The sequence below is a fragment of the Pelophylax lessonae genome (assembly GCF_965119305.1).
Source record: "Pelophylax lessonae genome assembly, chromosome: 10".
Classification (NCBI taxonomy): domain Eukaryota; kingdom Metazoa; phylum Chordata; class Amphibia; order Anura; family Ranidae; genus Pelophylax; species Pelophylax lessonae.
Genome location: NC_138777.1, coordinates 83,311,256 through 83,329,284, shown reverse-complemented (window position 1 = coordinate 83,329,284; position 18,029 = coordinate 83,311,256). Strand labels below are relative to the sequence as shown.

The 18,029-nt window shown below is 46.6% G+C and overlaps 1 protein-coding gene across 1 annotated transcript in view; it reads right to left on the bottom strand.

Annotated features, from left to right (window-relative positions):
• Positions 1–18,029, bottom strand: part of LOC309565958 (mucin-2-like) — a gene marked incomplete at its 3' end in the record, with an annotated part of 251,710 nt that overhangs the window by 77,028 nt on the left and 156,653 nt on the right. Inside the window, exons 9-11 of the mRNA XM_082270986.1 lie at positions 17,097–17,222; positions 9,271–9,388; positions 9,049–9,187 (exon numbers count right to left, since the gene is read on the bottom strand). Coding sequence (XP_082127112.1) covers positions 9,049–9,187; positions 9,271–9,388; positions 17,097–17,222 — 383 coding nt within the window. The remainder of the gene's footprint in view (positions 1–9,048; positions 9,188–9,270; positions 9,389–17,096; positions 17,223–18,029) is intronic.

The following is an 18,029-nucleotide window of genomic DNA, read 5'->3' as shown; positions in this document are numbered from 1 at the left end:
CAAGCCAGCCTTGGCTCTGGCTGCAACATCTAAAGCAATGGAGACCTGGTCTGAGGATGTTGAGGAGACTCTCAAAAATGTTTCTGAAGATGTCACCAAGAGCTCTTCCATTCAAGAATTAAAGATGGCATCCGCCTTCCTGGGGGAGGCCTCTATTGACATGATCCGTCTTTTAGCCCGTGTGATGCTATCTTCTGTCACCGCCAAACGGGCACGTTGGCTTCGGCCTTGGGTAGCTGACGCCGCTTCAAAACAAATATGGTGTCGGATCCCATTTGAGGATCTTCCCTTTTTGGCAATAAGTTGGAGAGTGCCATCTCTAAGGCCAATGGCGGTAGGTCGGGATTCCTCCCTCAGGACAGGCGCCAAAGTAATTTCAAGAGGGCTCCTCCTAGGAAACAAAGAGCTAGTCGTTCCAGAGATGCACGTAGCTATAAGCCAGGCAAAAGCTATAATAGAGGCTGGAAGTCTAGACAGTCCTCCTTTCAGAAGCCATCTAAGAGTGATTCGTTTGGTGACCGGGAGGCCACTAAGTCGTTTTGAAGGTGGGCCCGCTCAGACATGCCAGGTAGGGGCCCATCTGTTCCACTTTCGGCATGTCTGGGCGGCCTCAATTCGAGACGCCTGGGTGGTCGACACAGTTTTGGGCGGTCACTCTTGGACCTTCAATTGCACCCCGAGGCTCAGATTTGTCCCAACTTCCATCCCTGCCTCAGAAGAAAAGAGACAGATTCTGTTCTCCTACATAGAGTCCCTGCTACTTCAAGGTGCAGCGATTCCCGTTCCAGACATCGAAAGAGGTCAAGGAATCTACTCCCCTCTTTTTATGGTACGGAAGAAGAACGGCTCTTGGAGATCTGTTATAGACCTGACACATTTAAATCAGTATATTCTCAGAGAAAGGTTCAAGATGGAGTCTCTCCAGACAATCCAACTCTCAGTACAGCCAAAAGACTGGCTGATATCTATAGACCTGAAAGACGTGTACTTTCATGTTCCCATCGCAGAAAATCTTCAGTGATTTCTTCGCTTCGCCATAGGAGAAAGTCACTTCCAGTTTGTTTGTCTTCCCTTTGGACTCTCGACGTCGCCTCGCACATTCTCAAAAGTCTTGCTGGCAGTAGTGGCATTGATCAGAGTGGAAGGCATCAGATTATATCATTACCTGGACGATCTGCTCCTCTTATCTCAAGACAAGTCGCAGCTCCTCAGACACAGAGACCGTGTCATCGAGGTCCTTCAAGAGTTCGGCTGGATCCTGAACCTCGAAAAAAGCCATCTGGTTCCCACCCAATCTCTCATCTTTCTGGGAGCTTTGTTCAACACAGAAAATAATACCATTTCTCTTCCAGTGGAGAAGATTCCAGTCATCAGGGAGAGGATCTCTCTGGCTCTCTCCTCCTCTCATCTCACGGCTCGTCAATGTCTGAAAGTGATTGGGACTCTGGTAGCGACAGTTACCATGCTAAAGTGGGCCCTCTGGAAACTGAGACCATTCCAGAGAGGCTTTCTCCAGCAATGGCAGTCAGACGATCTGGCCCAGCGGATTGTATTGACTGCAGTCATGAAGAGGTGTCTTCCATGGTGGTTGGTAAGAGAAAACCTTCTGAACTGTCACTCCATAGCCCCAATCTCCTGGATCACGGTGACATCGTATGCCAGCTCCACGGGTTGGGGAGCTCACTGTCTGTCCGAGACAGCACAAGGCAAGTGGGGCTTCTCTACCGTCGGGATTGTCTCCAACATCCTGGAACTCAGGGCAGCCTTCAAGGCGTTCCAGGCCTTTCAACATCTGATTCAGGGAGCATCTGTAATCCTCAGATTAGACAACACTACAGCGGTGGCCTATGTGAAGAGGCAGGGCGGAACACACAGCTGGTCTCTCCTGCAGGAAGTGAAGCCAATTATGCTCTGGGCTCAGAGGTATCTAACCAACCTGCCAGCGGTGTATGTCCCAGGGATACAGAACCTACAGGCAGACTTTCTCTCTCGAGTGACACTCGACAACAACGAGTGGTCCCTCAACATGGAAGTTTTCAGGTGGGTTCAGTCCCTAGACTTTCTTCCGGAGGTTGACCTATTTGCAGCTCCAGGCAACAAGAAGCTTGCAAAATATTACACAAGGTTCCGAGACCCCCGAGCCATTGGAGTCGACGCTCTCACGGACCATTGGAAATTTCGCAGAGCCTACACCTTCCCTCCAACTCCGATTATTCTCCAGTTCCTGCGGAGACTCAGGACGGAGGCGGTAGAGGCCTTAGCAGTGATCCTATACTGGCACAACAGGCCATGGTTTCCCCTGTTGACACTGCTCAGTTACCAGACTCCTGTATCTCTACCTCTCAGGCCGGATCTTCTGTCACAAGGCCCTACCTTTCATCCATGCCCAGCTCGACTGCACCTCAAGGTCTGGTTCTTGAGAGGCGGAGACTGGAGGCATTAGGATGCCCGGAAGAAGCTATCCCTACCCTTTTGAGTGCTAGACGAAGCAGCACCAATAGGGTTTACGAAAGAATCTGGGCAAAATTCTCCAGTTTTTTGTCTCCTAGAAGTGATCCTGATGTGATTCCTACCATACAAGATGTCCTGGGGTTTCTACAATCAGGTCTAGACCTGTCCTTATCTGCCAGTTCATTACAGGTTCAGGTTTCAGCCATCTCAGCCTTCACAGGAGTTTCCTGGGCAAGACACACACTGATTCGCCAATTTTTCAGAGGTGCTATGAGGCTAAAACCCCAGAGGAAGCCGAGATTCCCAAAATGGGATCTTTCTTTAGTTTTGGATTTTTTCTCTTCACTAGAATCATCTCTAGGTAGACCTCTGTCAATTAGAGAGCTTACACTTAAAATTGTGTTCCTGGTGGCAATCACTTCAGCAAAACGTGTCTCCGAGATCCATAGTCCTGGGGTAAAAGAGCCATTCCTAACGTTTTTTCTTGACCGAGTAGTTCTTATACCTATGTTGGGATCAACTCCTAAGGTGACTTCAGTATTTCACGAAAATCAGGAGATTGTTCTTCCCATCTTTAGAACAGATGAAGATTCTCAACATCATCCGCTTGATGTAGGCAATTCTCTACAACAATACCTGACAGCCACAGCTGGTTTCTGTCAAACAGACTTTCTTTTTGTCCTTCTTCACGGAAAGAAGAAAGGAATGCGGGCCTCTTCCAGGGCTATTGCTGCATGGATCGTTCAGGCCATTTAGTGGGCATACAAATCCAGGGGCTTGGATCCTCCAGAAGTAGTGACGGCACACTCAACTCGAAGTGTTTCTACATCTTGGGCAGCTTTCAGGCATGTCGCCCCCGAAGTAGTCTGCAGGGCGGCGTCCTGGTCCTCCATCAATACGTTTATGTCTCACTATTGTATTGAACCAGCTGCCTTATCTTCTGTAAAATTTGGTATTCAAGTACTATCGGTTGATGGTACCAATTAAAATTTCTTTTGTTCAGCATCTTCCCACCCGGGAGTGTATTGCGAGTTATTTCCTGAACGTATGCTGCCATGGAGTCTGTCAGGAAAACTGAAAATTGATATCAAATACTTACTGTAATTTTCCTTTCCTGATGGACTCTATGGCAGCAGGAGTTCCCTCCCAGTTCCGGAGTAGGCTAGTTACAGAACATGGATGCTGAAAAGGAGCAAAGATTTATGGGAGTGGGGTCCTATAGGGTAGGAGAGGAGGCGGGGCCTACCTGAACGTATGCTGCCATGGAGTCCATCAGGAAAGAAAAATTACGGTAAGTATTTGATATCAATTTTCCGTTATATATACACACACACACACATATATATATATATATATATATATATATATATATATATATATATATATGCGCCTATACAGAAGTTCAGATGTCATGCCTGCCTCCAAAGACGCCCAAAAAATGCCCAATAAACGCCTGCAAAAAAACGCTTAGGTGTGTTGTTGCAGGCGTTTATTGGGCATTTTTTGGGCGTCTTTGGAGGCAGGCATAACATCTGAACTTCTGTATAGGGGTATATATAAACACACACACATATATATTTTTTTTCTGGTTCTGGACATGCTACAGAGCTGAAACTTCACAGGTACACTTTTTAGACCACACAGACACTAAATTCAAAGAAATCTCATTTTTTTTTCAATAATTTTTTCAATAATTGGCTCTCTATCAAAAACGACAATTTTTAAGAACTTTTTTTTTGTGTGATTAATAGTCCCTGGGGCATGACCCAGAACCCTATGCACTTTTTAGGGGCATTTATTGGGTTTTAGGGCTTCAAAATGGTGTTTTTTGATTACTGAAGTTTGGGTCCAATTGATTTCAATGGGGTTCTGGAATCCGGACCCAAATTTTCGGGAAGTTCGGGTGTTCTGGCTGAACCGAACTTTTCAAAAGTTCGATCATCCCTAGTGTTTAGACCTTTTACATTATGCAACGGGAAATCCCCAGTTGTATTTTATATTTTTTGTCTGCATCTGTTCTAGAAGCAGTTTCAAGAGTCTTCTTCTGGCTAGGGTTTCAGGGGCTAGATCTGTATATATTTTCAACTTTTCCCCCCTGTAGTCTATTGCAGTTATTCCTCTTAATTTCTCCCAGATCTGTGCTTTTTTCTCATATACAGTGGGTACGGAAAGTATTCAGACCCCCTTAAATTTTTCACTCTTTGTTATATTGCAGCCATTTGCTAAAATCATTTAAGTTCATTCTTCTTCCTCATGAATGTACACATAGCACCCCATACTGACAGAAAAACCCAGAATTGTTGACATTGTTGCAGATTTATTAAAAAAGAGAAACTGAAATATCACATGGTCCTAAGTATTCAGACCCTTTGCTGTGACACTCATATATTTAACTCAGGTGCTTTCCATTTCTTCTGATCATCCTTGAGATGGTTCTACACCTTCATTTGAGTCCAGCTGTGTTTGATTATACTGATTGGACTTGATTAGGAAAGCCACACACCTGTCTATATAAGACCTTCCAGATCACAATGCATGTCAGAGCAAATGAGAATCATGAGGTCAAAGGAACTGCCTGAAGAGCTCAGAGACAGAATTGTGGCAAGGCACAGATCTGGCCAAGGTTACAAAAAGATTTCTGCTGCACTTAAGGTTCCTAAGAGCACAGTGGCCTCCATAATCCTCAAATGGAAGACATTTGGGACGACCAGAACCCTTCCTAGAGCTGGCCGTCCGGCCAAACTGAGCTATCGGGGGAGAAGAGCCTTGGTGAGAGAGGTAAAGAAGAACCCAAAGATCACTGTGGCTGAGCTCCAGAGATGCAGTCAGGAGATGGGAGAAAGTTGTAGAAAGTCAACCATCACTGCAGCCCTCCACCAGTCGGGGCTTTATGGCAGAGTGGCCCGACGGAAGCCTCTCCTCAGTGTAAGACACATGAAAGCCCGCATGGAGTTTGCTAAAAAACACCTGAAGGACTCCAAGATGGTGAGAAATAAGATTCTCTGGTCTGATGAGACCAAAATAGAACTTTTTGGCCTTAATTCTAAGCGGTATGTGTGGAGAAAACCAGGCACTGCTCATCACCTGTACACTACAGTCCCAACAGTGAAGCATGGTGGTGGCAGCATCATGCTGTGGGGGTGTTTTTCAGCTGCAGGGACAGGACGACTGGTTGCAATCTAGGGAAAGATGAATGCGGCCAAGTACAGGGATATCCTGGACAAAAACCTTCTCCAGAGTGCTCTGGACCTCAGACTGGGCCGAAGGTTTACCTTCCAACAAGACAATGACCCTAAGCACACAGCTAAAATAACGAAGGAGTGGCTTCACAACAACTCCGTGACTGTTCTTGAATGGCCCAGCCAGAGCCCTGACTTAAACCCAATTGAGCATCTCTGGAGAGACCTAAAAATGGCTGTCCACCAACGTTTACCATCCAACCTGACAGAACTGGAGAGGATCTGCAAGGAGGAATGGCAGAGGATCCCCAAATCCAGGTGTGAAAGACTTGTTGCATCTTTCCCAAAAAGACTCCTGGCTGTATTAGATCAAAAGGGGGCTTCTACTAAATACTGAGCAAAGGGTCTGAATACTTAGGACCATGTGATATTTCAGTTTTTCTTTTTTAATAAATCTGCAACAATGTCAACAATTCTGTGTTTTTCTGTCAGTATGGGGTGCTATGTGTACATTCATGAGGAAGAAGAATGAACTTAAATGATTTTAGCAAATGGCTGCAATATAACAAAGAGTGAAAAATTTAAGGGGGTCTGAATACTTTCCGTACCCACTGTATCTGGAATTTCACTACTACGTTTCTGGGGGCATCTGCTGGCACTTTTAGAGGTTTCCTAATCCTATGGACTCAATCTATTTTCAATCTGTTCTCCGTTGGTCGACTTAAAGCGGAGTTCCGGGCACAAAATCGATCTTTTTTTTTTGTGCCCGTCCGCTAGTTCTCCTTCACCTGAAAAGGAATTGGATAGTTAGGTTTTTTTTTTTTTTTTTTTTTACTCACCTTGTAATTGAAGATCGAAAATACTCACCTCAGTGTACTTCCTCCCTCAGCGCCGCGGCTCTGCGTCACTTCCTGTCTTGCGATGATTCCTGGGAGCTGAACGTCATCGCTCCCAGGAATCAATGCGATGGCACCGGCCCCGCTCGTCACTTCCGGGGCAACGCCGCATTCCCCTGCTAAAGAGCTTCTGGGCATGCCCAGAAGCTGTGGAGGAATGCGGTGCCGCACCGGAAGTGACGAGAGGGGCCGGTGCAGGCGCATTCTGGGAGAAGAGGACGCGGAAGAAGACGCAGAAGAGGACCGCGCCCGCTTCAGCTGCCCACAAGAGAGATGGCAACGCTGTGGAAGAAGTTTTATAAGTGAGTATTTCATCTTGCAGGTAAGTGCGAACCGGGACAGATCAGAGGCTAGCCATTGTGGAATGTACTAGCCCTGACTGTCCCGGGGGTATGTTCACTGAAAAATGTTTTCTGTGCTCGGAACTCCGCTTTAAGAGGGAATTAAACACTTTACTTATCTTTTCCCTTAGGTCCTCTCTTTCTTCCTCTGGGAGGCCTCTGATCTTTAAGTTTTGTATCCTATTCCGGTTTTCCTGATCGTCTGCTTTATAAAATAGCCTTTTTTTGTTCTGATTGGAAGCTTTTCACTTGTTCTTTCAATTTTGTTATTTCCTCAGCTTGTTTCTACTCTCTAACTCCTTTAAGCGTACCAGCATATGACCCAGATTTTCATGCAACGTTGTCATTTAATTTTTAATAGTGTTCTCCAGCTTTTTAAACATCTTTGCTATTTCTACTTTTGTTCGGAGTTGGGAACTTATATTTTGTTCTTCCATCCTACTAGTTTCCATCTCACTTTCTATTTCAATTTCCTTTGTTGTTAGATTTGAGGTTTCTCCTACAGAGTGTCTTATTTGCTTTTCTTTGTTCCTCCCTCATAGTCTCTTGCTGTTGCCCCCTTGTTTTTAATTACCCGGGCTCCTCGGGCTTCCTTCCTGAGTCCCTGAGTCAGGTATTTCTTAATTGCACTTGTACTAACTCTAAGGGTTTTGCTTTTTTTCTTGGATCTCGTTTTGGAGCAAAAAAAAAAAATGGGGGGGGGGCAGTAAAGGGGCCAAGCACAGCAGGGCCAGCTAGAGAGATAGGATTGCAGTCTCTTTTTTTTTTTTTTCTTTTCTTTTTTCCTTCTTTCCTTTGATGGACCCCACTGGCTTGTTTGGTTGAGCACAGCATTTTTCACATGTTTCTCCTAGAGCCCCTGTAAGTTAAGCTGTTTCAAAGCACTTATACTGGCGTGTCTCACCACCTCCAATGCTGTTTTTCCCTTTAGGGCTGTCTCTTTATGCTGGAACTATTGTCCAGTACTGTCCCATCCTTCTTTCCGAACTAAGATAGCGTGCTAAGATAACAATTTTCCCAGCCTTGACAGCTTATTATACATCTTCATAGAACAGTCCCACTATTTATTAGGGTGTGCTAGGACTCTGTGTAGTCCTGAAGCTCCCCAACAAGCATATTTAGCCTAGAGACTAATGCATTTAACTTTTAACTTTAGCTATACCTTTCGACTCACTCCCTCCAGTCCATCAGCTTTCCTTCTAGTATCTGTGGGTCTGTGAGGCTGAAGGTCTGCTTGTTGTGGAGCTACAGAGTGATAGATCTGTGAGGCTCTGGTTCTACCAGGCAGGGGCTCTAAGTATCTGTGTGGCCATGTATCAGCGAGGGAGCTTTAAAGCTGCGCTCCAGGGGGGGACTACTCAAAACTCCGAGCTAGTCCCGCTACCTCTCTGTCTCTCCTCTGCACCTCTGCTCCTTCTCTGCCCTTCCAGCACAATGCGTGCTGCCACTGCCAGGGCCCGACCCAACCTTGCTGCTGTCTTCCTCCTCAACACTCCTCTCTCTGCACCTCTGGGCTCTCGCTGGGGGTGAGTCGCTGCCAAAAACATGTGCCTCTGCCATCACTGCTCCAGTGCAGTGCCTCTTTCACATTCTCAGCCGTTTACGGCCACTTGCCATGGGGGGATTATGCTGAACCTGTAACCGTTCTTGACGAGCACCTCCCGAAGCTACTAGCAGGGGCTTTCTGCATGTGCCATGTTTAGGCTCCGTCCCTGTACCATCTGAATTTTTTATTTTTATTGTTTCACTTTAAGCGAGCAGTAATTTACAGTTATTTAGAAAGGATGTTTTTTTACAAACTTTTTTGTCACTGATACATGTCCCCCAGGGCAGTACCTGGACCCCCATACCCTTTTTGTGCCAAATAACTTGCATCTAAGCCCTCATAATAGGCACTTTTGTTTTTTTTAGTTTCGGATCCCATAGACTTCAAAGGGCTTCGCTATTCGGCTCTGATCTTTTGCGACGTTCAAGAGTTCTTGGCGCAAACTGAACCTGGCCCATCTCTCTTAGTGCTCACGTGTACACAGGTAAGAGGTACCATATCTAGAATCAAAATAGGTAAAGCACTAGTTTGCCATAAGTTAACCACAATTGCATCTGTGTTAAAAATAATAAAAATTATTCATTCACTTTGAGGACAGCAGAAAAATAGCTGTTCAAAAAACATTGTTTGATTACCTTGGTAAAGACATATTGACAGTCTCCATACACAGTGTAACGGAGCTGATCAAAGGTAGTAATGTGGGAACCTCCCTCAACTGAGCAGGTTGCTGAACAAGGATTTATTGTGCAGTTCCATTTCCCCTTGAAGCATTTGCTGTAAAAAAAAAAATGAGTTAAAGACGGCTTTTACTCTTCAATGAATGACAAGACATACTGTACAGTAATGCCTGCACTCACCAAGTTCTACAACCAGTAGAATAGGATTTTCCAGGGTTGTATATTTTATCATTATAGGTACAGGGGCATTCCTCAGGCTTGATACAGTCTTGGCTACTGATGTCATCATATATTAAACCTTTAAAATATATATATAACTATTAAATTACAGCAATATAGACACAGTTGCTGAGCAGCTAAAATACACCTTGGATTATAAAAAAAAAAAAATGGGAATAAGTATCTATAAAATAATTTTGGGTGCAGTAGGTAATGGTTAGGTCTTTCATATAAAGAGGTGTGACCTGATGTGCTAACATCCCAACACATTATATTATATAGCACAACATACCTTGGGTATCTTGGAATTTTTAGGCACAATATTAAAAAGAAAAAACTGAATTTTTGTAAAATCTTACCGTAAAATTCCTTTCTCTGAGTCCTCTGACAGTCGCCGCCCATTCACACAGTCTTCACTTATGGGGTATTGACTTCATCTCCACAGGAGTTTCTAGGCATAAGAATTGTAAAAGAACAATAAATCTACATAGTCACACCCATGGGGGCTGTCCCTCTAGTCCAATACCCCCCTGCAATAGCCATCCCAAATCAGTTTGGTCGCAAGCAGTGAAAGTGTATAAAAAAAGACCCCAAAAAAACGGGGCGGGGGCGGCGACTGTCGGAGGACTCAGAGAAAGGAATTTTACGGTAAGATTTTACAAAAATTCAGTTTTCTCTTACGTCCTCCGACAGTCGCCGCCCATTCACGCAGTCTTCACTTATGAGGATGTCCCAAAGCAGTGTAGACATGAGGGGTGGGCAACTCAACCGCCAGAAAGCAACGCAGTACCCACATCAGAGAAAGGAACCTTACATGTACAAGAAGGTAACCTTCTGGGTAACAAAAAAAAAGGCTCAACATGAGCAACAACCCAGGAAAACAAATAACCAAGGGGAAAAACACCCCCAACAGCTAGGGACCCGTACAAAACCCAGGGTTCCCAATGAAACTGCCGCACAGAGATCTTTGCGGCCAAAGGATGCATCAGCTGATGCCAGAACATCAATTTTGTAGAACTTTGAGAAAGTGTGCACCGACGACCAAGTCGCAGCCTTGCACACCTGGGCCACCGTAGCCTGATACTGATAGGCCCAGGTTAGGGGAGCGGCAAGACAACGCCGCCAACTCTGACACTCTGCGAGCAGAAGTGATCGCTACCAGGAACGCAACCTTCTTAGATAGCATGGGTAACGAAAGTTCCCTGATGTTTTCAAAACCAAGTTCAAGTCCCATGGAGGTAAAGGCTCCCTTCTAGGAGGAGCCAGGTGACGCACACCTTGAATAAAGGTGCTAATCAAGGAATTCAACGCCACAGGGCGCTGGAAAAGAATAGCCAGTGCAGAGACCTGGCCCTTAATCATTGCCAGCGCAAGACGCTGGTCCACACCAGTTTGGAGGAAAGCTAACACTCTTGCCACCGAGTAGGAACGAGGCGAGAAACCCCTGGACTCACACCAGGCAAAATAAGCTTTCCATGTACGGTAATAAATCTTACCAGAAGAGGCTTTTCTAGCCTTGATCAAAGTAGGAATGACCTCTGAGGAGAGACCCCTGTCTCTCAGGACTTGGCTTTCAACAGCCAGGTCGTTAAAGCCAGCGACTGTAAAGCAGGATGGAAGATCGGTCCTTGAGACAGTAGATCTTGCATCGGCAGCTGCCACGGAGGCTCCACGGCCAGGTGAACGATGTCCGCGTACCAGGACCGGCGTGGCCAGTCTGGCGCCACCAGAATCACCAGCGATTGTTCTGAGGCTAACCTGCGAAGAAACCTGGACAACAACTGAATCGGCGGAAAGGCATATATCAGGCGATACTGACGCCAAGGCACCACCAGCGCATCCGAGGCGTCTGCCAGAGGATTGCGTGTTCTTGCCACGAACCTTTCCACCTTGTGGTTTAGCCGAGACACGAAAAGATCCACATCCGGTGATCCCCTCTTCGCACACAGCATTTGAAACACCTCCAGGTGTAGGGACCATTCCCCCTGGTCCAGGGTCTGGCGGCTCAGATAGTCGGCCTGCCAATTCTCCACACCTGGAATGTGAACTGCTGATATCGCTGGGACATGAGTCTTGACCCAAGACAGAATACCGGTCACTTCCTGGGCCGCCCGGGCACTCCTGGTGCCCCCTTGGTGGTTGATGTAAGCCACCGCAGTGGCATTGTCCATCTGCACCTGTACAGGACTGTCCTGAAGACGATCCGACCAATGGAGCAGGCACAGCCTAATCGCTCTCAATTCTAAAATGTTTATCGGAAGGGAGGATTCCTCCACCGACCAAGTGCCCTGGGCAGACTAGTTGCCCAGAACACCACCCCAGCCCGACAGGCTGGCATCCGTGGTGACCACCGTCCACAGAATCGGCCAGAAGGATTTCCCGTCCGACACAGCCGGGGACTGAAGCCACCACAATAGATCCATTCTGGTCTGGTGACTCAGAGACACCCTCAGGTCCAAGGTCTGAGGTAGTCTGTCCCACCTGGCGAGGATCTCCTCTTGGAGAGCTCGCGTGTGAAACTGTGCAAATGGTATTGCCTCGAAGGCCGACACCATCAACCCCAGGGACCGCATACAGGTCCTGAGTGACGAGGATTTGTTGTCCCTGAGGGACTTGACCTCGTTCTGCAGGGTCCGGAGCTTTTCCTCTGGCAAGAACACCTTTGCTTGAGCAGAGTCCAGAACCATTCCCAGATACTGGAGACGAACCTAAGGCGACAAGGTCGACTTCTGAATGTTGATCGTCCAAACGAACTCCTGAAGCATTTGGACCGAAAGATAACGCCACAAATTGGTAATGATCCTCCGCGATAGCGAATCGGAGGTACCTCTGATGACCCTCGAAAATGGGGATGTGCAGATACGCCTCCTTCAGGTCTATGGAGGCCAGGAACTCTCCCGGATTCAGGGAGGCCACCACTGAGTGGAGTGATTCCATGCGGAACTTTCAAACGCACACGAAGCGGTTCAGCGCTTTTAAGTCTAGAATCGGACGCACTTTGCCCTCCTTTCTGGGCACAGTGAACAGATTCGAATAGAAACCCCGAAACCTGTCCCGATGAGGCACCGGGACAATCACCCCCTGAGCGAGAAGATCCTGCACCGCCTGATGTAGGTCCTGTATCCGCCCTGGGGTCAAATGAAGATTTGAGGGAAAGAATCTGTTCGCCGGCCGTGAAAGAAATTCGATCTTGTACCCTGACCGAATGATTTCCTGAATCCATCTGTCTGTGATTCGGAGCAGCCAAGGTTGGAGGAAACCACGCAAACGTCCCCCCACCCCTGTAACGGGTGAGGGCGCCCCTTCAGGCAGAGGCGGACTGAGCCGCCGCACCGGCCCTTGAATGGTTTTCCCTTGTTCTGCACCTTGAAGGCACGAAAGGACCCTTGAGTAGGTTTAAAGGACGGGCCCCGCTTACCGCGGAAAAACTTGCCCAATTCGTCCAAGGATTCCCCAAAAAGGCGAGACCCCACATAGGGGATGTCAGCCACCGTCTTCCTGGATTTTTGGTCAGCCGACCAGCATTTTAACCAGATTAAGCGACGGTTAACCACAGCGACACTGGACAGGCGTATCGCCAAGGGGGCCTCATTCAGAGCCGCATAGCACAAATACATGACCCCATGATTAATCTGCTCCACAATTTCCACTGTAGTGGGAGGGGCAGAGTCGGCCACGAGGGTGCGTTTGAGCACCTTGATCCAATCTGCCACAGCCTGAGCCACCATCACAGAGGCAAAAATAGGCTTGAGCATGGAACCCGCCATCATGTAGGAATGATGGGCAAGAGACTCCAGTCTCCTAGCAGTAGGATCCCTAAACACCGGGGAGTTCTCAGTGGGTAGCAAGGTAGCTTTGTTCAACCTGGCCACCGTGTGATCCACTTGGAGGAGGCACACACCAGCGCACAGCCGTAGTAGCCGCAAAAGGGTAAAGAAGTTGAAACTTCCTAGGCACCACGAAGGTGTGTTTTAAATTTTTCCATAGCTCATTCACCTTATGGTGAAACTCTGCGGGGCAAGGGAAAACCTGCGCCGTCTTGCGGGTCCTGTGTGTACCAAAAGAGGACACAACGCCCGGAGGGGTGGGCTCATCCTCCAAATGTAGTGTTTCCTTTAGTGCTAGGATCAACTCATCCATAGCTGCGCGTTCCTCTGGTGACCCAGGGGGGGAATCATCCACCCCTGCGACCTCCGCCTTCCCCCCAGACTCTTGCGGGTCCTGAGAAGAGTGAGACCCTGAAAGGGCCACGCTACCTACAGCAACCATGTCATATTCAGAATCAGAAGAAAAGGAAATCCTAGGCCTTTTCCTAGCAGCACGTTCAGACATCAGCACATCCATTTTTGATACCAAAGTTGCCACCACAGCAGCCAAATTAGTGATGGCGGAGGATTCAGAGGACCCTGAATCCCCCACCAAAGCTGGCGGGAATTTGCTGTCCTGGGATTCCATAACAGTTTTCCAAAAAGTTTTTTTTTTTTTTTAAACTGGCCCCCCACAGCACACCGCTATAATATATATGTATGTGATACACAGAACCCCCCCCCGCAGGGACAAAACTGACCAGGAAGATTGCACAAGGCAGGACAGGAAAAAGAACAGCAGGACAGAACCCCACAAAGTGTTACCAGCTCCTTTGGTCGCTCCTGTGAGAAAGGAGGAAGTGATGTCACCGCTGGAGTCTGAACTAAGCTGCAGGCCAAGGGAAAATGGATGCCTATGGAAACTAATGTAAGGCTTCAGTAAGATGGCCACCGACATGTGCTCGGAACGATCGTGTGCCACACACAAGATGGCGCCGCAAGGCGCGAAAATACACTACATAGCATGCTGTATAAGCGCCCACAGTGAAGCCAGACATGCTGCCCACACTTAAAATGGCGGACCGGCGGTTTTTAACCCCGCAGCGGTTGCCACACGTGTCTGCATCCCCAAGCACCCTAAATTGACCTTAGGAGAGGGACCCCCAAAAAATCCCACACAGTGCTGCTGTGAGAGAATAAAACCCCCGCAGGGACCGGGACCAGGGAGCCCAAAACGCACAGACACAGGGGACACCACAGACACACATGGACTGCCGACCAAAGACAGAGGCCCCACACAGAATGTACTTACCTGTACCCGATTGCGTGGGGTGCCTCATATCAAGCGGGAAACCGCCCACCCTCAGATGGCAGGGGAGTGCCGCCAGCCAAAAACGCAGGACACTAGTAGTGCACGGACGAACCTATGCTGTGTCCAGTGAGGTAGCCACCTCATCTGGCTGCATCTCTGATGGACAGGGATGGGTCATTTGTGAGGCCAGGGCGAACACATAGCCTGCGAAATGCTCAATGGCGGGCAGGGATTCCATCTGACCTTCTGTCCTGGAGAACCAGGATGGTCAGTCCGATACCCGGCTCCGCAGACGCTGTCTTCATCCAAAGATCCACTAACTAGTGCTGATAAAATAAACAGCTAGAAATGTAAAGAAAAAAACTACAGCTTTTGAAAATAAATCATAAAAGAAAAAGAAGACAGGCTGAGACTGTAGCCTCAGCACAGGGACGCCTATCCACTCCTGAAGCTAGGCAGAAGACAAACTGATTTGGGATGGCTATTGCAGGGGGGTATTGGACTAGAGGGACAGCCCCCATGGGTGTGACTATGTAGATTTATTGTTCTTTTACAAGTCTTATGCCTAGAAACTCCTGTGGAGATGAAGTCAATACCCCATAAGTGAAGACTGTGTGAATGGGTGGCGACTGTCGGAGGACGTAAGAGAAACATACGATAAAAATCCAATATTTTATCATTACAGAAATAAAAAGATAGATAAAACTGTTGGCTGATAAACAATGATAACGCGCATCTCCTATAGGCATGTCCACCGTATTACACATCAAATACATGTGGTAGTGGTATCCACTCAAATTTTGAAGCTGGGCAGCATTGACCAGTGGGGGTTATGCCTTGTAAATAGCCCAAGGTCTATTTTGTACTTACTACACTTGTGAAATATTTTTCTTTATATTAAGAATAATCTTTATTTAAATAGTGCTTGGGAAAATACAAAACCTGCAATAATTAGTTTGAATGACGGCTTGTTCCAGCAGGGGAACCAGCTGCAGCTCTAGGATATTTGGCTTATTTTGTTTACTGTTAAGCAAGTTATAGGATGGCCATAAGCAGATATTTACTGGTCAGATTAGGTCACAAAATGCTTTGTTTATTAAAGCTGGCCATACATGGCTCAGTCTGGTTTTTCTGCTCAGCCTGTAAGGCTGAGTGAAAAAAAACTGAATTGATTCCTGCATCCACACAATCGAGGTGGATGGGGAATCCTCCCCATTGTGTATTCTGACAGTGGAGGAGGTATGCTGTATATCATGCTTAACCCGTGGCCTACTGGCCAAATGTGGCCTGCAGAGCCAGCTAATGTGGGCCATGACCTCAAACCTAATATGATTATTAATTAGTAAAAAATGTAAAAAACAACTGACCAGGGGAGCGTATACCCTAGTGCATTAAACTGATAAAATGACACGTAATGCACTCACATGTTCCAGAAATGACACCAAGGTTAAAAGCTTTTCTACCAATTTCTGTGTGTTAGAAAGAAAAGGATGCTTGAAAAAGAAAGCTATGCCCCTGAAATGCATCCTAACTATGGTTGCCGGTCCTCCATAATCCACTATTGTGGCCTGCTCTCCACTCTAATCTTTCTTTCCTAACGCAGAGACACCGGGAGAGGAGCCTTTAACTAAGTGGATTACATCTTGTGGCATCCATACTGGGGATCTGAAGGTGGATTCTCACAGTTGTGTGATGAGCTTGGTGTCAGTTCGGGAGCATGTGAGTAGTTTAAGTCTCATTTTATCTTTGCTTAATAAAGAAGTTTATTGCACTGCTAGAGCATGCACTTCCCTGGTCTGTTGTTTTTTGTTTAGATTGTACACAGTCTTTGTTTTTGAAATTCTGAAACATTTGATATTATTATGGCCAGCGATCAGTTACCAAATCACTTAACCAAATCACCACACTCTTCAAAAGGTTGAGCACCCCCCTGTAAATAGTGGGGTTTTCTCAAATTTGACTGCAAAAGTGGAAAGCCACTCTATCACTTTAGGCTCGGTTTCCACTAGTGCGACTTGCGGTGCGACTTGACACATGTCAAGTCGCACAGCAAGTCAAAACCCATTGTTTTCAATGGGGCACGTTTCCACTGCCGCGGCTTCAGTTGCCGCGACCTCAAAAGTAAATCGTGTACTACTTTTGAGCGCGACTTCCCTCTATATATGAGGGACAAGTCTAACTGAAGCCGCGGTTTACTTTTGCTACGAAGTCGTGCTAGAAGTAGCACGACTTCGTAGCCGCACTAGTGGAAACCTAGCCTAAATAAAATTTGTAGCAAAAAATGTACCTGGAAAGAAGAAAGCATATACTGAACTGACCTGTTCTGCAACTCGAGCCATTGCACGCTGCTTTGAGAAAGGGAAATTGCCCCCTGATATCTCAAAAACTGGATACTTCTTGAGGTCTATTCTTGTTCTCCCTCTTCTCTGGTTCCTCCCAACAAACCCTATGTCACTTGTAAAGGCACCAGGAGGGGTAATTATATGCTTCTTTAACTTTTTTTAGTTTTTACAAAATCTTTTTTTTTTCTTTCTAAAAATGTTAATAGCATGAATATGAGACGGACATTTGGTTTTGTAGGAAAATCAGCCAGACCCAACAGTATTTGATTGGATCATCCACATCAGAGCTTTTATGTTTTATCATATAAACAACCTGTAGCTACTTACCATTTTGGCAGAAGCAGCCTTCAATACAATGTTCATCACAACTACGCTCTCTTTCAGGGTCAGAGCAGCTGTTGCTACAAGGGGAGCCACATTCTTCATATTGCATATTTTGTGGGCAAGACTTGGCTGAAATGAAACACAGCAATTTTTACATATTTATTGAACCAGTTGTCTAAAAACTCTTTCCAAAATCTTAAGACATCTAAACCAGTGGACTCCAAACTATGGTCTGAAAAGCCAAACACAGCTCTTGTCTTTATCTGGCCTTTGGAACGCTATTCCTCCCACTGATAAGAGGCACTATTCCTCCCACTGACCCCAATGACGAGGCAGTATTTTGTTCAGTGACACCAATGGTTAGGCAACATTCCTTTCACTGACACCAATTATGAGGCACCATTCTATTCCTTGACACAAATGATGGGGCACTATTTTATTTTACTGATAACTATAATGGGAAACTATTTTTCCCACTGACACCAACAATGGGGCACTAGTCCTCCCACTAACACCAACGATGGGCACTATTCCACCCACTGACACAATTGATGAGGCACTATTCATCCCACTGACACCAGCGATGGGGCACTATTCCTTCCACTGACACAAGTGACGGGGCACTATTCCTTCCACTGACACCAGCGATGGGGCAGTATTCTTCCCATCAATACCAATAATGGGGCACTATTCCCCTTCCTTCTCCTATTTTTTTCTTACTCTCACCAACATCCAAGCATGAGGCAATATTAAATCTCACTGATACTGGGGGATTTACTACTTTGACTGGCCATAGTCCAGTCCCCTTAAAGTCTAAAGGACAGTAATCTGGCCCTTTGTTTAGAAAGTTTGAAAACTCCTAATATAGACAATGCACCTAACACCATAAAGCTGCCAGTACCTTTTAAAAGACAACATCTTGTTTTGGCAAACATT